Raw genomic sequence first — 25,099 nt, 5'->3', positions numbered from 1 at the left:
AGAAAGTTCACAGGAGATGGGCTGGATGCAGGAGAGGGGAGGGAAAGTGGGGAAGGAGGTATTCTAGAACATGAACGGTTTACTTTACCATTTTATGAGGGGTAATCCTGTACCCCCACAGTAACAGGAGAGCCTCAAACCGTCCTGGATATTCCCATCTTCCTTCTGCAGTCTTTTTCCTGCGTGGCAGCACAAGCTTGGGTTTAAGGTATTATCCTTTGATTCTGTCTCCTGGGCTTTGCCCAGACTATGGGCTTGGCTGGCATTTCTAGCAGGGAGCAAACTGACCTGTTCTGTTGAAGTTCTTTTGTTACCCAAACATACATCTGACTCTCAGGAACTCAGGTGGTGGGAAGGACGCCTGACCCAACTGAGCACGACTGGCCCCTTGACTGCTTGTTCTCTCCTTCCCTGTGCTCCCATGAGGAGGAAAGGAAAGGGCAGGTTCATCTTGCTGATGTATTTCCTTGAGAAAGTGGCCACAACCTGATAGGGAGGGAGTGAAGGTGAGAGGTTAGTCGGGGCCTCCACGGAATGAAGCGTTTGTGTATCACTCCCTGCCTCTCCAGCTGTTGCAGATATTTCGTTCATGCCCAGGCTATATTTCCTTTTCCTCTGCGTTTGTCTAATCTCTGCAATAGACTATATAAGCCTTTTGAGTTGTGGGGTGTGTCTTGTTTACAGCACTTAGGACGATGATCAGTAAATGAGAGACAGATGGATAGGTGAGTGGACAGTTAGGAGGATGCATGGGTGGATGGTTGGGTGAGTTCCTTCCAAGCCCAGCATTTCCTCAGTGACCTACATCATGTTTAGTGTCTAGAATCTAGACTCTAGACTAAGGGAAATATCAGAGGATAGTGAACTCTATTTTCAGTGAAAATCTTTCTTTACATAGCCAAGTCAAACTTTAATTGAGCCTAACTTATTTCGGGTCCTAGACTTGCAGGCTTGAGCTCATTTGACAACAGCATCAAAATGTACATAAGTTAAAAAATAGTTGTCATCCTTTAACCCGACTTGGCCCTGCTAAATGATTCCTTCCTTTTTGTGCCTTAGTTTTTCTGAACCCCTGTCCCCTGCAAAAAAACAAAAAATTTCTAGAGGAAGGAAGTTAGTCTGTAGGACCTGGGAACGAAACAGGCCAGTCCATAAAAGCAGCTGCTGCAGGCCCATACAGAGCAGCCACCTGTGACTTTGTGGACAGGGGCCATTTACAGGTCAGGAGTCAGTTGCCTGGAGACTCTGGCTCCTGGTGCTTAGCCTACATGTGCTCCTCACCGCTGACCCTGAGTTCAGCTTGGTTGGAGTGACTTCCTAAAAGACTAGATAGTAATACTGAGAAGCATCTGCATTTCTGTTTTTCATTTTCACTGATGGTTTGAAACTTCTTTGGGATCATCTAGAGCATGCTGTGCTTCCATGCTATAGAGCAGTACTTCTCAAACTGTGTTCCCTGGAGCTTTTGGGGTTCCATGAAGCCCCTTTAGGCCTCATGGGTGGGGGCGGTCAGTGGGTGGGCTCTGGGTGCCTCTCCAAAAGAAGCACAGCTTTTAATCTGTTTTACATATTGGACTTCGGTGAAAGATTTGAGAGAGGGTTCCACACCTCAAATTTCAAGGGACTGGAAAGACAGTAGCAACGAGGTCAGGGAGGGGAAACAGGCTCATGAAATGGGGGGCCTGGGTCATTAGCTGGGAGAAGAGTCCTATTGGGCAGCCCTGTGCCCTCTTCTGTTTGCAGGTTCTTGGCTGGCATTTCTGTTGTTCCAGACTCTCCACCTGCTGCTGACTTTGCTGCTGCTCCCTGAGTGTTTCTCACTCCTGTCTTGCCCGTCTAGTTCCCTGTGCACTGCCCACCTGGCTTTGGTAAACTTTTCCTCCTTACCCTTGTCCCTCTGGCCTAAAACCCTGACCTGTTTCCTGCTCCGACCTCGGATAACATTATGTTTCTTCACTCTGTTTTGGTTTCCTGAATATCTGGTCCCTTGCTTGCTCTGACCTTGGGGAATGTGTCCCCAAGTATTTTCTGCCTGTTGTTCATAGGATTTGGAGTGGCCTGGCTGGAAGATGGATGTGCTGGGAAAGGGTGGGAGATAAGGACAGGGTCAGCCACAGAGGCTCCACAGTGGAGCCTGGCCAGGCAGAAGAGTAGGGAGGGGGCTCAGTGACACCATCCCCAAGCAGGCTGTGGCTGTGGGATGTGGGTGGGGGTCCTCCGGGATCAGGCTGACCTGGTTCTTGTGGACTACAGCTTTGAGCTGCTCCTGCCTTTGAGACACATTGGCTGAAGGTCCTTGGCTGGAAGTTCCTAAGCATTATCCCTGCCCTGTGGCCCTGAAACCTCACAGGGTAATTCCAGAGGAATCGAGGCTCATTGTTCTCCAGAGAGGAAAGAGGAACTTCGGTGACTGTGGTGGGGAAGCAGGAGGAGGAAGCCAGTCTCCACGACCCTCTGCTTTGGAACACTTCCCATTTGGTTCTCTCACCTCTGGTGGCATCTTGTCCCTCAGCTGGGACCCTGTGTTCTCTGCAGCTCTGCCTCATTTCCACCTTGAGAGACTGGCGACTTAAGGGCACGTCACTCAATTTGTGGACACTTTAGAGTCGACTAAGAGAGGGAATGAGGTAAACCCACTCAATCCATAGACTTTTCTTTTTTTTTTTCTTTTTTTGAGATGGAGTCTTGCTCTGTCATCCAGGCTGGAGTGCAGTGGTGTGATCTCAGCTCACTGCAACCTCCACCTCCCAGGTTCAAACGATTCTTGTGCTTCAGCCTCTCGAGTAGCTGGGACTACAGGTGTGCACCATCACACCTAGCTAATTTTTGTATTTTTAGGAGAGATGGGGTTTTGCCCTGTTGGCCCAGGCTGGTCTCAAACTCCTGACCTCAGGTGATCCTCCTGCCTCCCAAAGTGCTGGAATTACAACAACCACACCCAGCCCATAGACCTTTGAAAGCCTCTAGCAGCTTGGCCCTGGTAGTTGACAGAACAAGTCTGGTTGGCTGTGGCTTACCACAGAGGGTGAGGGTGAGTGGACAGTGGGAGTGGTCTACCTTGATGCAGGCTGTTAGGGGTGCATTTCCTTTTGAGAATTTAAAACCCATAATAGGCCTGGTGCAATGGCTCATGCCTGTAATCCCAGCACTTTGGGAGGCTGAGGCAGGCAGATCACTGGAGACCAGGAGTTCAAGATCAGCCTGGCCAACACAGTGAAACCTCATCTCTACTAAAAATACAAAAATTAGACAGGCATAGTGGTGCGCACCTGTAATCCCAGCTACTTGGGAGGCTGAGGCAGGAGAATTGCTTGAACTTGGGAGGTGGAGGTTGCAGTGAGCTGAGATCGTACCACTACACTCCAGCCTGGGCAACAGAGCAAGACTATGTATGTATGTATGTATGTATGTATGTATGCATGCATGTATGTATAAATAAAACAAACTGATAATAAAATCGAGTAAAAATCAGTCTGCTTTTTACTATCACCACATGCCAGCAATTCAAAACAATGTCAAATACTGTTCTCTTCTGGGATTGGCCCCTCTCCTCACTACTTGGTACACACTGCTGGTCAGTTACCTCAAGAGCCTCACTGTAACTGGAGTCAATGACGTGGATCTGTGTCCTAGCCCTGTTCCCTGGCCCAACTGCCAAGTCACTTTACTTCTCTAAGCCCAGTTTTTTCTCTCTCTCTTTTTTTTAATTGACTTTTTTAAGAGACAGAGTCTTGCTTGTCGCCCAGGCTGAAGTGCAGTGGTATGATCATAGCTCACCGTAGCCTCAAACTGCTGGGCTGAAAGTCATCCTCCCACCTCAGCACCCTGAGTAGCTGGGACTGCAGTTTGTGCCACCTTGCCTGGCTCTTTTTTTTTTTTTTTTTTGGAGACAAAGTCTCACCCTGTCACCCAGGCTGCAGTACAGTGGCATGATGTCAGCTCACTGGCACCTCTGCCTCCTGGGTTCAAGTGATTCTCGTGCCTCAGCCTCCCAAGTAGCTGGAATAATAGGCTTGCACCACCATGCCTGGGTAATTTTTGTATTTTTAGTAGAGACAGGGTTTCACCACATTGACCAGGCTGGTCTCATACTCCTGGCCTCAAGTGATCCCCCTGCCTCAGCCTCCCAAAGCACTGGGATGACAGGTATAAGCCACCATACCTCTCCAGTTTTCTTATCTGTGAAATGGAAATAAAAATGATATTTGCAAATATTAAAAAAGATAATGAATATGAAGTTAGCTCATTAAGAGAAAAGCTGACCAGGTGCGGTGGCTCAAGCCTGTAATCCCAGCACTTTGGGAGGCCAAGACGGGCGGATCACGAGGTCAGGAGATCAAGACCATCCTGGCTAACACGGTGAAACCCCATCTCTATTAAAAAAAAAAAAAAAAAAAAAAAACTAGCCGGGCGAGGTGGCGGGCGCCTGTAGTCCCAGCTACTGGGGAGGCTGAGGCAGGAGAATGGCGTAAACCCAGGAGGCGGAGCTTGCAGTGAGCTGAGACCCGGCCACTGCACTCCAGACTGGGTGACAGAGCGAGACTCCGTCTCAAAAAAACAAACAAACAAACAAAAAAAATTAGCCAGCCATGATGGCGGGTGCCTGTAATTCAAGCTACTCATGAGACTGAGGCAGGAGAATCACTTAAACCCAGGAGGTGGAGCTTGCAGTGAGCTGAGATTGTGCCACTGCACTCCATCCTGGGCAACAGAGGAGACTCCGTCTTGGAAAAGCTGGATGTAAATGTTGTAATGTTTACATTGCTTTACAAGATCTATCCCATGCTGTGATATTTGGGTCATGCCCTGGTTATTCACCCTTGACAGTGAAGAATTTGGGGGGTGGGGATTAGGCCAGGCTCCTCCATGAACCTTAAGAACTAAGGTTGGGGACATTTCTGAGCACTGAGAAGCTGTTCTAGCTGTACCCGTTTTCATTTGAGTCCTGGGCAGACAACTAGAGAGCCCTTATGAGGTGCCACCTGGGGGCCTGACAAGTTTGGGAATGAGGCCCATCTGCCAGTGACATTGATGTTGACACAGCCCACTCGTCCTCCCGGGTGCTGAGTGAGTGTGGAGCTGAGTCCTCTGCCTGGGAAGAGGAGTGTGTCCCTGACAGAATTGCAGGAGAGTGCTGGCAGAAGCGGGATGTTTTCTGTATCTTGCGGATTTACTGTCCCTCACGAAACCATCCTACGTGACTTTTGCAAGCCAGCCTCAGGCACAGAGTTCCCACCTACCCACGCCTCATACTCTTCTGCAAGGTTGGATGGTAAAGTCCTATCTCAGACATCACCCCATGATTTCCCAAACAACCCTGGGAAGTGGGCAGGGCAGGTGTTATTGTCCCCACTTGACGAAGAAGGAAACTGAGGCCCGGGGAGTTGAACAGGCTGCCCAGGGTCCTGGCTCGTTAGTGGTAGGGCTCTGACTAGACTCCCAGTCTCGTGACACCAGCCCAGAGGAATTTGGAGAGTGAAGGGAAAGGGCTTCATTCCTGTTTAGAGTTGTCCCAGGCTCTTTGGAGCTTTCTGACAGGAAGCTTTCTAAGGTGAGACCTGAGGTGGCAGGTGGAGAAACATGAACTGAAAAGGCAGCTCCTTGTCAAGCCCATGAAACTTTGATAGCAGGTTAGGACCAGGAATCGGGCCTCCTACCAGCCCCGTGCTGCAGTAGACCATGCATAGGTATTGATTGTTGCTACGGTGGGGCAGAGATACTAGAATATGTGTGCTTTGCATGTGTATACCAGATCCCAGTATTCCCATCGTTTTTGATTTGGTGTTAGCAACGACCTTCATTAGAGGTTGAATTGCTCCCCTCTGCTCCCTTCCTGGATGACATTCTGGGTGGCTCTGTCCTAAAGTGGACAGGCCCTGGCCTCCCACCCATCATCCCTGTAGCCTAGCTGGTGACTTCTGCACTGTGGGGCCTCAGCTTCTGGCTGCAGAGCCTTCTGTATGCAGACAAGGGCCCGTTGCTGTCACAGTCTTCACCTGCCCTTGGGTTGGCTGGGCCCTCTGATGGGCATACTAGAGCCACCTCAGGTTCTGCTTTTGTGCAACTGCTGAGTACGGTGGGCAGGGAGTGCCTGACTACAAATTTTCACTCCTGTTATCCTCCAAAAGCTAGCGTAATCTTCTGTCTTGATTTGCAGATTCATAACACAGCGGTTAGACTGGTGAAGCCCTCAAGGAAAAATCATGCTGATGGGAGACAACCCCTCCCCTCTGATTCCCTTTCTTTACTCCTTTCCTGAGGTGATCAGATCAGAGAACTATGGGGAAGTGTAATACTGAAAAGGAGGAACTAGTATGAGTAACAGTGGTGTAGTTTCTTCATTTGTGAAATGGAGATAATCAGAAAGCTGTCGTAAGTCAATGGTTCTCAGCCCTGGCTGCATGTCAGTTACCCAGCGGGCTTTTAAATAACCCACATCTTCAGGCCCAAAGCCAGGTCAGAATCTCTCATGGTGAGACTTAAACACTAGGAATATTAAAATTCGCCAGGCAATATCAATGTGTGGCCTGGGTTGAGAACTACTGCTCTAGGATTAAAGGAGTTGGCTAATTGCTTGGAATAGAGATATTTTTACATCTGGCTGTGTGTGGGAATCATTGGGGGCGGGGAGTAGGGGAGGGATAGGGTGGTGCTTTTAAAATTAAACTGAAGCTGGGTGGTGTGGCATGCACCTGTGGTCCCAACTACTAGGGAGGCAGAGGTTGGGAGGATTGCTTGAGCCCAGGAATTTGAGGCTGCAGTGAGTTATGATCACACCACTGCACTCCAGCCTGGGCAGCAGAGCCAGACCCCATCTCTAAAAATAAATAAAATTAAACCAATTCCCTGGTTTCACATTCCAGACCATTTGAATCAGTGACTTACATCTCTGGGTGTCTCTTGCTCAGCGTTTGTATGAACCACTTGTGAGTACCATGGGCCAACATTACAAATATTTCTAGTCTTCACAACTTTCTAGCAGGGAATCCTGATTCCTGTTTGACAGATGAGCAAATCTATGTTTAGAGCAGGTGAAAGCATAAGTCCCTGAGGCCAGGCCTGTCTGACCTTGAAGCCTGGGGGCTGGGGCTGGTGGAGGGTGTTCTCCACTCTTCTGGAAACAGCCCAAGGAGTGGGGGACACCAGCCAGCGGCCTTGGCTCCCTCTGAGGCTCCCCTCCACAGGTTGAGCAGAAGGCTGTGCCTGAGTGAAGACAGATGAGATGAGTGGTGGTGTGTGGTATTCGGCGCCATCTTAGTCACCCACTCTTAAAATGCCTCCATTTGGGGAGGGGAAGATGCCCGTGCAGTGGGCCTGCTGCGGTCACCACTCGTTGCCACAGCTGTCTTGCAGAGAGAAAACTCAGGCAGGAAAGCAAACACTCATTTGCTTTTTGAGAGTTTGGGGAATTTTTCAGGCATGCGATATGGAAAAAAATGCCTCTGTTTCCCTCATAAGACAAAGGGGAAACAATGTCAAGGTGGCCTGAAATGTTTGGCTCTAGTTTGCAAAAGCTTTTCTGCCCCTTCACAAGTCCTAAGGCTGTCAACACAGTGTGGGGCTGGGAGCTGGGGGATTTGGATGCCAAGCCAAGCCCTGCACCACCACCTGTGTGCTCTGTAAACCTAAGTGTATCCCTTACCACCCTTAAGCTTTGCTTTCCCCACCAGTCAAGTAAGAGCTCAGGAATTCTGTGACAAGGTCACAGGGACTCTGAAATGCCAGGCCCTGTCAGCGTCCACTTGAGGTGTCAGAGGGAGAGGAGAGGCATGTGGCTGTCTTGACACTGAGACTCAGAGCCACCTGGGCCTGGAAGTTCGGTCAAGTGTTTGTTGGCACCTACCAAGGCACCCGCTGTCCTCAAGGTCCAGAGTGGCTCCAAGAGACCATATGTGTTAGAGATCACACTGAATGTGTTCACTCTGGCTCTGGGAGGCCTGGCTCCACTCCATCTGCGTCAGCCCCTAGTGTGTGGACATTTCAGAGCCAATATTTGGAACTGAAATAGCTGAAACTTTAGAGTCAGTGGACGATGTAAGATAAATTTGGCTCCACAAAGCATTCTCTGCCCAGTCCCGCCCCCAGGGTCTTCTCTCTCCCCAGAGGTCCATCTGTACCTATTGTCTGTGCCTTTGGTCCCTGCCCAGTAGTGCCCAGCACAGATCCTGGCACAGAGTGGATGCCCAGACAGTGTTGAGTGAATGGAGGTTGAGGGGATGGAGAGATGCATGAGATTGTGTTTGGGAACGTCTCTGAAGTGGCTGCCATAGAATGCTATGTAAGTGTTAGTCTATCTATCTGTTGCTTGCTCAACTTGACTTCGTTGTTGTTGCCACTCTGGGTATTTTGAAGACTGTCTCACTGAGGATGATGCTAATGATGGAGTGGTCCAGATGCAGTGCTATTTTGCTATTTTCTGCCGGTTGGGGCAAATATCCCAAGCATTTCCTTGTACGTAGCTTTTACCCCAGAGCCACTAAGAGCGTACCTCGTAAGTCTGGAGTCTGCTGGCCTCTTATTAAGCCATTAAGCTGAACTAGAAAACTTTCTCAGTTACCTAAGCAGTGGGTATTTTGAGTGGCAAGAAAACGTGGGACAATGATGGCAAATGGCAGTAAGGGGATGGGAGGACCCCTGGGCAAGATGGCCACTGGAAAGTCTCTGGGGACTTAGATCAGCTCCTGCTGGTCACTGAACTGAGGTGCAGAAGCAGGTGGTTGGTGCCCTTCCCTGTGGGGAGGACCCCTGGAGCACTCCGGGAAGCTGGCTCAGGGCTGCCTGCTGCTCTGCCTGGACTCCATTTCATGGTTGCTGTCTCTGTCCCTGGAGTGAGGGGTTTCTGAGCCCAGCCCTGGGTGCTGGTGCCTGAAGGGGACTAATAGTGGTCTAGACTGCTCTAAACTATCTCAGAGGCTTTGTGGACAGCTGATTGGGTATCTGACTTTGAGGCTTGGCTTTGCCATTAACTCTGCGATGACCTCAGGTGAGTCACATGACCTATCCTTATGCCTCAGTTTCCTGATTGTACAACTCTCTGTTTATACCAAGTCCTCTGACTGTGATGCTCCCCCACTATAGTGATTAACCTTGTTAGGTTGCCTCCTCTCCTCTCCAAACTCCACCCAAACCTGGATCCCCACCAGCCCAGTCTGCTTATGGACATTGTGATTTCATCTGGTGGATCCTAGACTTGGGTTCTAGCTGAGACTTTGCAATGACAAGACTGTGTCACCTGATCAATAACCTTTCTGGGCCTCAGTGTTCACCTCTGTACACTGGGACTGACAATACTAACATTCATTCCTCATAGAAGGAATGGACAGAAGGGAAGCCCAGTCCCTGCCGCATCTCAGCCACAGGTTGTCATCCAGGTGGGGATGCAGACTGGTGGCGTGATTTGTCCTGTCCTGGCAGAATCACTCTGAATTTGTGTGACCTGGTAGCTGACAGTGGGGTCACTTCCCCAGTGACCACAGTGACGACCTCATCTTGTGGGTCTGTGTCCCCACAGTGGCCAGTTTGCCATCGTGAAGAAGTGCCGGGAGAAGAGCACGGGGCTTGAGTATGCAGCCAAGTTCATCAAGAAGCGGCAGAGCCCGGCGAGCCGGCGCGGTGTAAGCCGGGAGGAGATCGAGCGGGAGGTGAGCATCCTGCGGCAGGTGCTGCACCACAACGTCATCACGCTGCACGACGTCTACGAGAACCGCACCGACGTGGTGCTCATCCTTGAGCTGTGAGTGGGGTCCCCAGGACCCACAGGGTTAGGGGGCAGCAGGGGCAGGCAGGGCGGTGGAAGCTACAGTCACAGGCCCCAGGGGGCAGCAGCAACCAGGCCTAAGCTCAGCCCAGAGGAGATGAAGTCAGTGGTGGGCAGATCTCCTCTGCCTCAGTTACCCCCATCCTCCTCCTGAAACTGAGCCAAAGGAGGGGCAGGTTTGCTGAGTAGCAGGGGCAGAGGGCGATGGCCTAAGTCTGGCTTTCACTGGATCCTGGAGATCAAAGGAAAGAAATGACTGCACTGGGGTCTTTTCCCGGCTGGAGAAGCATGTGGGAGGGTGAGGGGGGTGGAGGATGGGTTGGGGCCAGGGGAGGCTGTCAGGGAGGGATGTGTACTATGAAGAGGGGAAGTACAAACATCTCCAGGCTCTGTGAAGCCCTTCTCCAGCCCTTTCCGGGGGAAAGTCCACTGCATTTGTGCTGTGATTGACACCTTTATTGTTATAATAACAGCTATTATTTAGAGAGTCCTACTGTAAGCCAAGAATTTGCTAGGTGCTTTGTATCTGTCGTCTTGTTCAATCTTTAAAGACTATGATGAGGGAAATGTCTTACTAATGCAGACAGGTTATTTTATATTCATTGTGCAAGCCAAGTACTTCTGTACCTTGTTTAATCCTCATAACGACGCTGTCACACAGACACTCTTATTATCCCCATTTTACAGACAAGAACACTGGCAGGCCAGGTCACTTACAAGATCCTATAGCCAGGAAGTGGCAGAACCAGGACTTGAGTCCACACGGCTTGTTCAGACAGCTATGAGTGTGAGGCGGGTTGGCCTTATGCTGGCTTAGCAGTGTATGATGGAATTTGGATAGATGAGCCCAAGACTCTAGGGGTTAGCTGGCCACCCTGTATCCTCCTGGGCAGGTGGGGCTCTGACACACAATGGAGTTTGAGTTGGGTTGTGGCACAAGTTACAGTGGCTGTGTCCAGACAAGCAGCAAGGCCTATGTAAAGAATGTTCTGGCCTGGTGCCGTAGCTCACACCTGTAATCCTAGCACTTTGGGAGGCCAAGGCAGGCAGATCATGAGGTCAGAGTTTGAGACCAGCCTGGCTAACAGGGTGAAACCCCGTCTCTACTGAAAATACAAAAATTAGCCAGGCGTGGTGGCAGGTGTCTGTAATCTCAGCTACTTGGGAGGCTGAGGCAGGAGAATTGCTTGAACCTGGGAGGCGGAGGTTGCAGTGAGCCAAGATTGCATCACTGCACTCCAGCCTGGGTGACAGAGCAAGACTCCGTCTCGGGGAAAAAAAAAAGAATGTTCTGAGGCTCATAAGCATGTATGCACCTTCCTGGTAGTGGGAGTGATAGAATCTCTCAGGAATCCCTGATTTTGTGCCCTTGGGCAAGTCACCTGAATTCCCTGAGCTTTAGATCTCATCTGTAAAGCAGGCAGCCATCCTTAACCTGCCTACAGACTGGGTGGACCACCTGACATTTGAGATCATTCTAATTTGAGAACTATGCTCTGGTATGGGCAGGATATAGATTTAAGTAGCAGATGGGCATTTGCATACTCTCGCATTTGATTCTTAAATTATCCATCTCAGTGTTTAAATGTATAGAATTGCCTGTGCTTTTCCCTTCACTAGCTCCCAGTGTCCTCCATGTTTCTCCCATGGACCTCCCAGCTGGTTGGATTACTGGATGCCTGCCCTGCCTGACCTGGAGAGAAGCTGAGGGTCAGCAGTCAGCATCCTGATTCCCAGCAGAGAGTGACAAGCGCACCTTGCTGGAAAGGCCGAGCCACTTCTTAAAAATCTATTTTGGGGGGGAAAAAAAACTAAGCCGAAATGGAAAAGAAATTACATTTATAACCCTACAACCCAAACGCAGCTATTTATGTTTTTCTGTGGTTCCTCTCAATCTTTATCTATTTGTATACAATCATTGTACTTGTATAATTTCCTGCTCTACTTTTTCCCTCAGTTAACATAATTCTAAAAATTGGCTTTTCTCTTTTAACTGACAATGTTTCACTGAATTGCACACTAGTATTTTCCTTGTCTTAGTCTATTTTCTGTGGCTTGTAATAGAATATCTGAAACTGGTTAATTTATAAGGAAAAGGTATTTATTTCTTACAGTTATGGAGGCTGAGGAGTCTGAGATTGAGGGGACACATTTGATTAGGACCTTCTTGCTAATGGGGACTCTCTACAGAGTCCCCCAAGGCAGCCCAGTGCATCACATGGTGAGGGGCAGAGCGGGATATCTCAGTTCTCTCTTCTTCTTCTTATATAGCTACCAGTTCCATCCATAATAACCCATTAATCCATTAACCTATTAATCCACTAATGCATGAATGGATTAATCCATTCACAAGGACAGAGTCCTCATAACCCAGTCGCTTCTCTTTCTTTGAGATAGAGTCTCACTCTGTCTTCCAGGCTAGAGTGCAATGGCACGATCCTGGCTCACTACAGCCTTTGCCTCCTGGGTTCAAGCTATTCTCCTGCCTCAGCCTCCCAAGTAGCTGGGATTACAGGCACCCACCACCACACCCAGCTCAATTTTTGTATTTTTAGTGGAGACGAGGTTTTGCCGTGTTGCCCTAGCTGGTCTTGAACTCCTGACCTTAGATGATCCGCCCGCCTTGGCCTCCCAAAGTGCTGGGATTACAGGCGTGAGCCACCACACCCTGACCCAATCATGTCTCAAAGGTCCCACTGCCTAATACAGCCACATTGGGGATTAAATTTCAATGCGAGTTTGTAGGGCACAAATAGTCAAACCATAGCATCCTTATTGTTGGACACATGGTTTTTATTTCCTAGCTTTTAACCATTACAAATTTTACTGATAAAACAACTTTTTTCTCAAGATCTTCCCCTTTTCTTTTTAATTAATCCTTTCAGCAGAGTCCCCAGGATTTAGCTAAAATCACCAGGAATGGGATGACTAGGCCAAAGGCTGACATTTTTGGGACTCAATATCCTCGCTTTTCAAAGATGGTCCTGGTTAACCATTACCACCACAGCGTAGGAGTGTTGCTGTGTGCCTGCGGCCCTGCCAGCCCTGGGTCATTTGTTTTGAAACGTGCTTCATTATTTATTGATCTTTATAGCTATAAATCGATACTTTATTATTGTAACTGGCATGTCTTTAATTGCTGGGGAAATTGCCTGCTTCTTCCTGTTTGTAGAAGCCTGGGAGTCGGTGGCAGGGGTGTGGCAGGTGATGCTCTTGAGATGTCCATGTTTTTCCCAACAGGGCTCATGGTCAGCCAGTTATGTGCCAGCTTCTTGTGAGTTCAGGTGCACCATCCGTAACATCAGTTGTCACGCTGGTGCTCCCATGACTTGCTTGGGCCTCTGTGCTTGTTAGTTCTGTCCCGTTTCTGTCTCCCCCTTCACTTCCAAGCTGTCTCATTGTTCTCAGGGTGCCTGTCTATGGATTGCTAAGAATTTATGAGATTGGAGAAGACGCAAGCGTTCTAAGACTTGCCTAACCCATGTATGGCCAGGGTCTGAGAGGGAGGACCTCCCAGGAGAGGAGTTCCTGGGCTTTTGTTTTGTTTGTTTGTTTTTGTTTTTTGAGATGGAGTCTTGCTCTGTCACCCAGGCTGGAGTGCAGTGGCGTGATCTCGGCTCACTGCAATCTCACCTCCCAGGTTCCAGTGATCCTGATGCCTTAGCCTCCCATGTAGCTGGGACCACTGGCATATGCCCCCCACCTGGCTAATTTTTTTGTATTTTTAGTAGAGGTGGGATTTCACTTTGTTGGCCAGGCTGGTCTCGAACCCCTGGCCTCCAGTGATCCACTCGCTTTGGCCTCCCAAATTGCTGGGATTACAGGCATGAGCCACCACACCCGGCCTCATGGGCTTTTGTGCTTAGACTTAGTGACTCCTGTTAGGCTGGTCAGAAGTCTTCGGCCTCCTAATAAATTAGTGGGTTTGCCCAGTGAGTGTTAGTATCCACCTGCTCAGTTGAAAGCTGCCCAGTTGCAGGTTTTATGAATGAGTCTACCCTGATCCCACTCCCCCTCTCAGCAACTGTTGTCTGGTGCAGGGCTTCCTCCTGCTCTCTGCTAAAGTGGCCAGCACTAGGAGGACATGCCTGGCCCTGATCCCTTTCAGCTGTTATTATCCCATCTGTGACCTCCCTAGAAGCAGCTACCTCTGGTTATGACTATTGAAGGCAGGACTGGGAAGGATTTTATTGTCCATGTAAGTTGACTTCTGTATGGGGTGTAGAATATATTAAAAAATCTCAGTAGCTTAACTCATGTCACATGTGGAACTAGCCCTGAAAAATGTAAGTCTCCCTGTGAAGGTCGGGCCGGCCTCCCATCACAAGCCCCTGACTGCTCTGGGACCTCCTTGATTCCAAGCCTCTGGAAAGCAATACTGCAATGTTTGCATACCAGAGAACTGCTGGCAGAGTGCTCCAGGGTGGCAGTGATGCTTCCCAGGTTCCCGAATTGAGCCCAGCTTCCTGTGCCCAGCAGCTCTGGCAGCATTTTTCCCCCATCGCTGCCTGTGCAGGTCATTCATGTATACATTCCCAGAAGAGTCTGAAAAGCATTTCCAGCAGGCATGCCACCCTGCAGGGAGGAAGGAGGCAAAGGTCAGATTTGCAGGAAGGGGATGATCCTGGGAACACTAGGAGAAGAGATGAGGCCAAGTCATTAGGCTTTATTTTTCATCTTAAAGAGATGTGGGATGTAAGAGGAAAGAAACTTGGAAGGAGATGGGGGGTGGCTCCAGGGCAGAAGTCTTAGAGGCTAAAGAAATGACACCCAGGCTCCTTGATTAGGCTTCGAAAAGAGGTGACTGAGCATTAATGTGAATGTCTCAGCCTGGGTATCCAGGGCCTAGACGGTGGCAGGTCATCAGCCTCCCACCTTTCTGAGTTTCTGGGGGAGATTCTAGGGAGCACAATGGCTGTTCCCTTCTTTATCACAAGGAGACCATGTCTCCCACCAGGTCTCCTGCCCAGATCCCACCTTCAAACAGATGACTGATTACTGCCCCCCCAAGTCCTCACTCAACCCAAGCCTTCATGTCAGTGGCTTTTGGGAATGCTAAGCTAAGAAGCTTTTACATTGATGCAGCATTTTATTTAAAGTAGGAATTGTAGGGTTATTATTTATTTAGATATTCGCCCGAGGTCACAGGCCCACACAACCTGGCAGGGCTGGCAGACTAAGTGTGGAGCTGGGTTCTTTGTGTTTCAGAGGGGGCACTGCAGATGTGAAAATTTGCAGAGGGCTCTGGACAGGTCTTTCACAAATACCAAGGCTTCACTGTCTATATGATACAGAATATTCTACATCATGTTATTTTTAGCTTTTTATTTCTTTCCTTGTTCTTTTATTCACCAAACTTCTATTGAATGTCTTTCTTGCTGTGGAAGCAAAAATAATCTAGCTGGGGAGAGAGAAAGATAGATAGTGAAGCCCACTGTGATGAGAGCATTGATGCAGCAGAACAGGGATGTCAGAGGACTGCCCAGTGCCTAGGGCTGCTCCAAGGCTTTCCGTTTTGCATCAGCACCTCAGCCTTTGTAATGTGGAAGGATTGTGGTGAGAGGGACATGTGGTGAACTGGGGCTGGGAAAATCTGGGTCTAAATCCTGGTCCTGCCACTTACTAGCTATGTGATCTTGGGCAAGTCCCTTGCTCTGCTGAGACCTCAGTTTTCTCGTCTGAGAATGAGGATGCTCTCCGGGTGGATATCAAGCTCAAGTGAGGGAGTGTTTGGGAAAGCACATTGCACTGGTGGCAAACTTCAAATAAACTCTAAATCAAGCCCCCTTCCACCACTGCCACCCTGATGATGACACCATGTATGGTGTTCATGTCAAGGACTTTATCAAGGATCTCATAGAGATTCCTCTCACTCCCACCCTCACCTCCAAAGTTGGTAATGAAAGCATTTTTTTTTTCACTCCTGTTTCACAAGAAGAAAAGCTGAGCCCTAGAACTCTCACATGCCCCACCCCAAGGTGAAGATTGTGTCTTTGCTGCTGAAGGATTGGAGCCATCATCTTGGCCCTTTGACCCCAGCCTGCAGAGCAGACCCAGGGTTACTCTAGCAGCTGGGAGGGTGCTCCAGCTTCCAGCACCTGCCCAAGGTGGGGGCAAGGGTCAGAGTGGGGCACAGGATGGCCTCACCCATAAGACACTGAGAAAATAGTGCACCAGCCGGGTCCCCAACACCAACACAGCCACCTTAGGCCATACGCTGCTCACCCTGGGCAGAGGGGCACTGCAGCTATGGCAGACAGTACATATGGTCAACTGTGCCATCTTATCTCAGTCTCTCTTCACCCTTTCACCTTCCGCCTTCCTGCGATTGATGTGCTGGAAAACTAGGCCACTTGTCCTGTCTCACAGTCTGGATTAGACTTTTTCCTTCCTCATGGTGTTCTTTAACTCATTCCTCTGTTCCCTGTATTTCCTGTAACTAGTAGTTAGATCTAGAGGAGATACCCTGCCTATTGGCGCTGTCCAATAGAAATGTAATGTGAACCACATACGTAATGTTAAATTTCCTAGTTGCCACACTGACTAAACAAAAAGAAATAGGTGAATTGATTTTAATAACATTTTTATTTAAAATTATTAATGAGATATTTTACGTTCTATTTTTCAAACTAAGTCTTCAAAATCCAGTGTGAATTTTATACTTAGAGCACATCTCAACCTCTTTTTTTTTTTTTTTTTGAGACCGGATCTCACTCTGTTGCCCAGTATGGAGTGCTATGGCACAATCACGGCTCACTGCAACCTCGACCTCAGGTGATCCTCTCACCTCAACCTCCTAAGTAGCTGGAACTACAGGTGCACATCACCTTGCCTGGCTAATTTTTGTATTTTTTGTAGAGACAGTGTCTCACTATGTTGCCCAGGCTGGTCTTGAACTCTTAGGCTCAAGTGATCTGCCTGCCTCAGCCTCCCAAAGTGCTGAGATTACAGGTGTGAGCCACTGTGCCCAGCCCACATTTCAATTCTTATGCAAAACAATGCAACAGTTAAAGTGAAATGCAGTTCTACTAAAACAATAAAGTTGTATTTAATGGAAAATATTTTATACCACTTCAGTTTTTGAATTAGAACAATTAAAATTAAATCAAAATTAAAATTCAGTTCCTCTATTACACTAGCCACATTTCAAGTGCTCAGTAACCACATGTGACTAGTGGCTACTCTATTGGACAGCACATATCTAGAACATTTTCATCATTGCAGAAAGTTCTGTTGATAGTGCTGAACAAGAGGCTTAACCAGATTTAGGTTCCATTTTTTAAGTCACAGCATATCATAGGTATTGCTGTGTACTTCCTATTGCACTATTTTATGTCCAGTTGTTCTATTTTTCATGATGCTAAGATTACTGAGTGGGTCCAAATGTGCTTCTGGAAATGTTTAAAGAAAGGAGAAAAGAAGATTTTGATGCTCTTTATTTAGGATGGACTAGGGGGCAGGGAATGATCCCCAAAGTTGGATCAGAGCCATTTTAGCCATTTAAGAATCATCAGGAGCCGGGCGCAATGGCTCACACCTGTAATCGCAACACTTTGGGGGCTGAGGTGGGCGGATTGCTTGAGGTCAGGAGTTCCAGCTTGGCCAATATGGTGAAACCCCATTTCTGCTAAAAATACAAAAATTAGCTGGACGTGGTGGTGCATGCACCTGTAACCCCAGCTACTCGGGAGACGGAGGCATGAGAATCAGTTGAACCTGGGAGGCAGAGGTTGCAGTGAGCCGAGATCACATCACTGTGCTCCAGCCTGGGCAACAGAATGAGACTGTCTCAAAAAAAAAAAAAAAAAAGAAAAGAAAAGAATAATCTGCAATACTTAGTATGCTGTAGCGGTTGACAGCTGTTCCGCCTGGGTTTGAATCCTGACTCTATTTACTAGCTATGGGACTGTGGGCAAGTTGCTTAACCTCTCTGAGCCTTTGTTTATTTAAGTGCGAAATAGAAAAGTGATAGTCCTTAGATCATAGGACATTGTGATGATGAAATGAGATAATGTGCATAAGGCATGTAACATAGAGTACGTGTTCAATGAATATTAATTACTATTATTATGTTGTCATAGTAAAAATACAGGTTTTAAGGCCTCACTGCTGTAGAATCTAATTTGTTAAAGTCTATGGTGGGATCTGGAAATCTGCATTTTAAAACAAGTTCTCCAAGTGATCCAAAGGTCCTGGATCCCTTGGCCTAGAACCCTTCCTGAGATCTTTCCCTTTGGGCCCTTGGCTTTATTTCAGCCCCAGCGGAGCACATGCTGGCTGGATACCCCAGCTTCTGTCAGAGGATTGTAAACCAAAAATTAAATTCTAAGCCCCCCAACTGAATAGACCCCTCTCTCAGCCAACGGGATTCCAAAGTAAACCTGAAAAACTTTCAGGCCATGATGGGAAGAGGGGTTGGACATGCCTCATTATACTCTCCACCCATTGAAATTCAGGCACAAGTGACCAACATTAATATAAAAACAGTGAACTTAAGACTAACAAAACAGACTCTTTGCAGCAATAAGATAACAAATTCCAGCCTGACTCTACTATAACATCACATGACAAATAGCAGGCCCTGAAATAAATAGAAGTATTTTACCCTAATAAATCTTTTGACATATTTTGAAGTGGCCCTGCAAAGCTGACTCTTCTGGGAAAAATCTATGTTCTCTGGAGAATCTCTGTTCCTTTCCATGTCTTTTTCTGATCCTGAAGAGATTAGCTGAGAGTCTAGCACCTTTTAAGAATGTGAATAGTAAACATTTGCCATCTACTGCCTCCAAGGGCAGCCACCTGTGAGACTTCGTCTACATAATAAAAACTTTGGTCTCCTATGATGATGACTTAAGTTAAGACTTGTCTTAACTCAGACACTCTTTTCTATTGATTCTTTTGATAATAACCAATTGGCAATCATAAAATCCATCTATGACCTAGAAGCCCTCCCAACTCCCTATCCTCACCTTCAAGTTTTTCCACTTTTCCAGACGGAACTAATGTACACCTTACATTTATTGATTGATTCAGCCTGTAACTTCTGTCCCCCTAAAATGTATAAAATCAAGCTGTTACCCAACTACCTTGGGTACATGTTCTGAGGACCTTCTGGGACTGTGTCACGGGTCTTGGGCACTCGTATTTGGCTCAGAATAAACATCTTTAAATATTTTACAGAGTTTGACTCTTTTTGTTGGCAGAATAAACAAGCCCAAGTAGGGTTACCAGCTTTAGCAAGTAAAAACCTATTTTATCTGGCAATCCGAAATCTCAGGGGAGATTTTTTTTGCTCTGTCACATCAACTATAGGATGCAAGAATGTAGAGTGTGAAAAAGTAGTATCAAGCATCAAAAGTAGTATTCTAGAGTCTTTAGAGATTAATATAATTAATGGGGTATTCTGCTTAAGTTAGGGGCCATACTTCGATTCTCTTGAACCCCATAAAGGGGCCATCTTTTATAAAATTAAAGAAAGGGGGCTTTGGGGGCTGTCTTGCCCAATCTGCTTTTTTTGTATGTAATGAAACCAGGTCCTGCCTGGAGAAGGGAAATGAGTTGTCTAAGGTCAGTGGCAAGGCTGGAATGGAACCTAGGTCTTTAGTTTCTGGCACAGCATTTGTTCCTCTTTGTCATCTGTCTTAGTTCATTCAGACTCTGGCATTCTGTCTCTGCCCCCCACCCCAATTAATGTCCTTCTCAAATGTAAAATACATTCCTTCCATTCCAATAGTTCCAAAAGTCTTAATTCCAGCATCAACTCCAAAGTTTAAAGTCCAAAGTCTCATCTAAATATCTAAATCAGATGTGGGTGAGACTCAAGGTGTGATTCATTCTGAGGCAAGCTGCTCTCCAGCTGTGAACCAATGACATCAAACATGTCATGTACAAAATATGATGGTGGGACAGGCAGAGGATACACATTCCCATTCTAGAAGGAGGAATGGGAAAGAATAAAGGAATGACAGGCTCTGAGCCAGTACAAAACATTGAGAATAATCTTTGGCTCAATGCTCTGCCCTCCAGGCCCACAGGAGTGGAATGGAGGTCTTGCCCCTGCAGCTTTGGGCAACCTACCCGTAAGGCTTTGCTCTCCAAGCATTGACCCCCACCCGAAAGGCAGTCCTCTGCCCAGGGGCCCACCAGCTCCCTTAAGGCATCTTTTGAAATCCAGGAGAAGGCAGCCACACATCCACCAGCTTTGCTTGGCACAGAGCATGCCACACTGTTGCTCTCCAGGAGCCACACCTGGTATGTCTGAGGAGTGTGGCAACAGAGTTTGGAGAACAAAGCCCACAATGTGAGGCAGCACTGGGCAGAGGAGGCTCCTCCTTTGATATCATTCTGCCTCTAGGCTCTGGCACTATGAACCTGTGATGGGAGGGACACCCCTCTTTTCACCCCCATGATCTCTGAAATGACTTCAGGGTCATTCTTCCATTGTCTTGAACAATAGGTCCTGGCTTCTATTTAGATGGCTGACTAATCCCCCTATTGTCTTGATGAATAGCACCTGGCTTCCCTGAGAGTCATATTAATCTTTTTATCAAATGGTTGCTTGGTCACACCTTTGTTCTTTCCCAAACAGTGTTTCTTAGTTTTTCCAATATGAGGAGACTGAGAATTTTTCATACTTTTAAGCTTTCTTCCCTTTGAGTAACAATTTTATCTTTAAACCATTTCTTTTCACATTTTACTATAAGTAGTCAAGAGGAACCAGGATACTCTTCCAACACTTTGCTTAGAAATTTCCTCAGCCAAATACTCCATTTTTATTGCTTACAAGTTCTACCTTCTACAAAACACTAGGGCACACACACAATTCAGCCACGTTCTCTGCTACTTTATAAGAAGGATGTGCTTTCCCTCATTGACCAGACCAGTAACATGTTCCTCATATCCATCTGAGACATTATCAGAATGGCCTTTCCATCTGTATTTCTACAAATATTTTGTTGATGACCACTTAGGTATTCTCTAAGAAGATTGAGAATCTCTTCTCTTTGTGATCCCTCACCAGAACCACCCTTACAGTCCATTCCTTCATGGCAATGTAGGCTTTTTCTAGTTGGCACCCCAAACCTCTTCCAGCCTCTACTTGTTAGCTGATTCCAAAACAGCTTCCACATTTTTAGGTATCTGTTACAGTAGCACTCCATACTTGGTACCAATTTCCTCTCTCAGTTCATTCAGGCTGCTGTATAACACAATAACCATAAACTGGGTGGCTGACAAACAACATAAATTTATTTCTCATAGTCCTGGAATCTGGGAAGTCTAAGATCGAGATGAAGGTTCACTTCCTCATAGATGGCTGTCTTTTGACTGTAACTTCACATAGTGCAAGGGGAAAGTGAGCCCTCTGGGGTCTCTTTTATAAGGGCACTAATCTCATTTGTGAGGGCTCTGACTTCATGACTTAATTACTTCCCAAAGGCCCTATCTCCTAATACCATCACCTTGGGGGTTGGAATTTCAAAATATGAATTTGGAGGAACACAAACATTCCGGCTAAAGAATCTGCTTGTTTTTGTCCCCTGCCATCTCAGGCATATTGGGGGGAGAGGACAACCTTCAGGGTGACTGGGACCAGGGCCTAGAGTGGGAGCAGAGGCCCTTCTGACAACATCTCCAGAGTGATTCCTGCCCTTGTGATCCAAAAGAAAACAAAGCAAATAGAAGCAAAGTCAGTCCCTGGCACTGGTCAGACAGACAAAGCCCCAGACATAAGCAAGGGGGATTCTGCCATACGAGGTCCCGGGGGGATCAGGATCAGGGCTTGCATCCATCAGCCCAGCCTCATGACATGCAGAGCTGACTGGGCCTGGGCCTCCCCTCCCCCTGCTGGTGTTTTACAGAGTGTCTGGAGGAGAGCTCTTCGATTTCCTGGCCCAGAAGGAGTCACTGAGTGAGGAGGAGGCCACCAGCTTCATTAAGCAGATCCTGGATGGGGTGAACTACCTTCACACAAAGAAAATTGCTCACTTTGATCTCAAGGTCAGTAAGGGGAGAAAGAGAAAAGAATCAAGTCTACGAAGAAGAGGCTTAGTCCCTCCTGGTGTCTTTCCCAGGATGGGCCCAGCGCCCACCAGCGTTCCTTTCTCATCTTACAGTGAAAAACCCTGAGCTCCTGGGAAAGAGATGATGCTACAGAAATGTCCACCTTCTCAGTTTCATTTCTCATAGCAGGTTTTCTGCACACAGGAGCTGACTGCAAGAAGCTCCTTAAATCAGACTTCAGGCACCTTATTTATTTCAGGTAGCGGTGTAACGCTTTCTAAATAAGTAGACCAGTGACAGGAAACTTAAAACCAAACACCTTTCACAAGACTGAACTTTTTGATAACAAAGAACTAGAAGTGTTTGGAGGATTGCTGAAGTTGGCTGACTCACCAGACCCTTTCACAGTGCAGCCTCCATCATCCCTTGACCAGAGCTTGTAAATCCCGGAGCCCAGGGACCGCTGGCTGCCCTCCCGCACTCACTACCCCCACTCTGCTCTAAACTGTGGCCATAAAACTGCTTCTAGGGATCACTGATCTTTTGTGGTAACTGGTATTCAGGATTGAGAAAGTTCACTGTGACCGCATAGGACTTTATAAAGCAAGAATGTGGTCAAAGTAGAAGGACAGTTCCCTTAGTAACTGAGCTCAGTTGCATAGACTGATGAACCTATATAGATACTTATGTGTAAATGTCCTCTAACTTGTGATCAATTCTATGACCTGTTTGCTGGGGAGATCCCTTCATTTTTCTATCCAGAAATCCCTGTGGTCTTTCAAGCATGGTGCTGGGTGCCTGGGTATTGCTGCAGATACAAAATTCACTGAGGCCCTGTCTGAGATTACTTCCTCTTTTCCAGGGACCTTGGTGTAAGAGACAGAAAAACCAGCAACTCTAAGTACTATGCTAGAAGGAAGCCCAGAGTGGGTGGGGAGGCTAAAGGAGGGGACATCTAAGTCCAACCAGGGTATCAGAGAGGACTCCCTGGAAGAAGTGCTATTTACTTGAGTTCTGAAGGATTGGCAGGAATTAGAAGAAGGGAAGGGCCTTCTAAGGAAGAAAGGCCAACAGAATACATGGTCACAAAACAGCGCAGTGCATTCAGGGAAGTACAGGCACAGGAAGTGTGTGCTGAGTGTCTGGGAAAGAAGCCGGGAAGAGTGCAGGAGGCAGACACAAGAATCTGGGAGCTAAGCCAAGGAGCTTGCACTTTACCCTGAGAGATAAGGGTTCCAGTGAGCAGAGAAGTGAGGTGAGCATGGACATGTTTCAGAATGATCCCTCTGGCTGGGAGAACGGACAGACTGGAGACAGCCTGGAGGCTGGGGCTCAGCTAAGAGGCTAATGCAATAATCTAGGTAAGATGTGAGGAGGGAACAGAGTCAAAATCTTTCGCAGAGGTCAATCTGAGGATTGATTAGGTGCCTAATTAGAGGTAGAGACGAAGGAGGGGACAGAGTTCTGGATGACACCCAAGTTCTGGCTTGTGCCCCTGGCCCAGAGAGGGTCTGGCATGTCCATTGTCTCACAGTGGCTATGCCAGGGCATGGGCTCAGTTCCTATATGAGTCCCTACCCCGCTCTTACTCTACTCTGCCTGATGGGGTGACCTTCTATGAGTCCCCTTAGCATGGTCCCCCTTCCTTATGCTGATTGTCACTTTTTTTTTTTTTAATAGAGGCAGTCTTGCTCTGTCACCCAGCTGGAGCACAGTGGCGTGATCACAGCTCACTGCAGCCTCGACTTCCTGGGCTCAATCTATCCGCCTGCCTTAGCCTCCTGAATAGCTGGGACTAAAGGCATGTACCACCATACCTGGCTAATTTTTGTATTTTTTGTAGAGGCAGGGTCTTGCCATGTTGCCCAGGCTGGTCCTGAGCTCCTGGGCTCAAGTGGTCCACCCACCTCAGCCTCTCAGAAGTGTTGGGATTAAGGCATGAGCCACTGCATCTGGCCATGATTGTCACAGTTTTGTTTTGTTTTTTGGTGGCGGGGAGACAGGATCTCACTCTGTCGCCCAGGCTGGAGTGCAGTGGTGCGATCTCAGCTCACTGCAGACTTGACCTCCCAGGCTCAGGTGATCCTCCCACCTCAGCCTCCCAAGTTGCTGGGACTACAGGAACACGCCACCATGGCCGGCTAAATTTTGTATTTTTCGTAGAAATGGGTTTTCGCCATTTTGCACAGGCTGGTCTGGAACTCCTAGGCTCAAGCAATCTGCCCACCTCAGCCTCCCAAAGTGTTGGGACTACAGGCATGAGCCACTGCTCCTGGCTGTCACAGTATTTTTTAATACCTCCAACAGAAGTCTTCCAGAGTTTTACTGAGGCGTCACGGGTAAAAATTGGGGTCACCGAGGATGGTAAGGCCTGGGCAGGCCTTTGGACCTCAGGATGGTAATAGCAGGAAATGGTCTTCCTTGATTGCACCTGTGTGGCCTTCCTGGTACTGCTATGGACAATTGACTTGTTGTTTTCTTGTGTCTTTGCTGGCTCCAGGAGACCAGTTTCAAAATGGGCTCCTTTGTCTTTTCGCGAATGGGTCTGGTAGGAGGAGTGGCTGGAGCCCAGCAGGCACCAATGACCGCAGCAGGTTCGTGATGTTTGGCTTGCCTTTATGGCAGCTCGCTGTGGTGGGGAGAGTTAGCTAGGCTTGGAGTTAGCCAGGCTGGGTTATCATGTACCATGATACACCTGAACCTCAGCTTTTCAACTTCAGTGCAAATAATAATATCTACCTGGCAGTGTTGTAAGTGTTAGAGAAAAGAAGCATTAAGTGCCAAATATGTAATAGGTGCTCTGTAATAGTAGCTGTTATTGTTATTCCCTTCTCAGAATAGAGGAAAAAGGAAATAGAACTTTTGTTACAGTGTTTTGGGCCCCATAGACTAGGAAAACAAACCCTGCGAGTACAGTTCTGTTAATAAATTGCCCAGCAGACAGCTGAGTTGGTTGCTAGGTAGAACTGCTGGCGAGGGCTGGTAAGGCTCTGGGCCTAACCTGGACATTTTCCATGACCTGGAAACGGTCTGGGTTTTCCCTGGATGCATGTGAGTTGAGGATGCTGCTAGTCCCCACCATAGCCAGGTATCCTTAGAGTTGTGAGGACTTGAGCTTTCTGATTCTTCCACCCATGGGTCCCTTGGCCTAGGCCCACCTGGGCAACTTCAGGAAGTGATGAGTAGCTGAAACTCAGAAGGATTACCTCATGATTAGGTAGATGTTTCCTGGAGCCAGAATGTGGGTATGCGTGCCTCCTGGCTGGAACATTCTGTCAACTGGAGGGGATCATGCAATTAAGATCCAGCTGGTAGCTTAGAGGAGGCCTCTTGGTTCTGTGT

The 25,099-nt window shown here is 47.8% G+C and overlaps 1 protein-coding gene across 17 annotated transcripts in view; it reads left to right on the top strand.

Annotated features, from left to right (window-relative positions):
• DAPK2 (death associated protein kinase 2) overlaps nt 1-25,099 on the top strand; it is a 140,314-nt gene that overhangs the window by 53,284 nt on the left and 61,931 nt on the right. For 8 of the 17 annotated variants that reach the window (XM_077939550.1, XM_077939551.1, XM_001106327.5 and 5 more), the window contains exons 3-4: nt 9,512-9,733; nt 21,616-21,754. In XM_077939550.1, the coding sequence (XP_077795676.1) occupies nt 9,512-9,733; nt 21,616-21,754 (361 nt within the window). Of the gene's footprint in view, nt 1-8,066; nt 8,279-9,511; nt 9,734-21,615; nt 21,755-22,899; nt 23,119-25,099 lie in introns of those variants that run through there. The other 9 variants (XM_077939560.1, XM_077939554.1, XM_077939561.1 and 6 more) reach the window with 7 other exon arrangements.

Source organism: Macaca mulatta, chromosome 7, assembly GCF_049350105.2.
Source record: "Macaca mulatta isolate MMU2019108-1 chromosome 7, T2T-MMU8v2.0, whole genome shotgun sequence".
NCBI classification, from domain to species: domain Eukaryota; kingdom Metazoa; phylum Chordata; class Mammalia; order Primates; family Cercopithecidae; genus Macaca; species Macaca mulatta.
The sequence above is the reverse complement of the archived record's forward strand: the minus strand, read 5'-3'. Positions and strand labels throughout refer to the sequence as shown.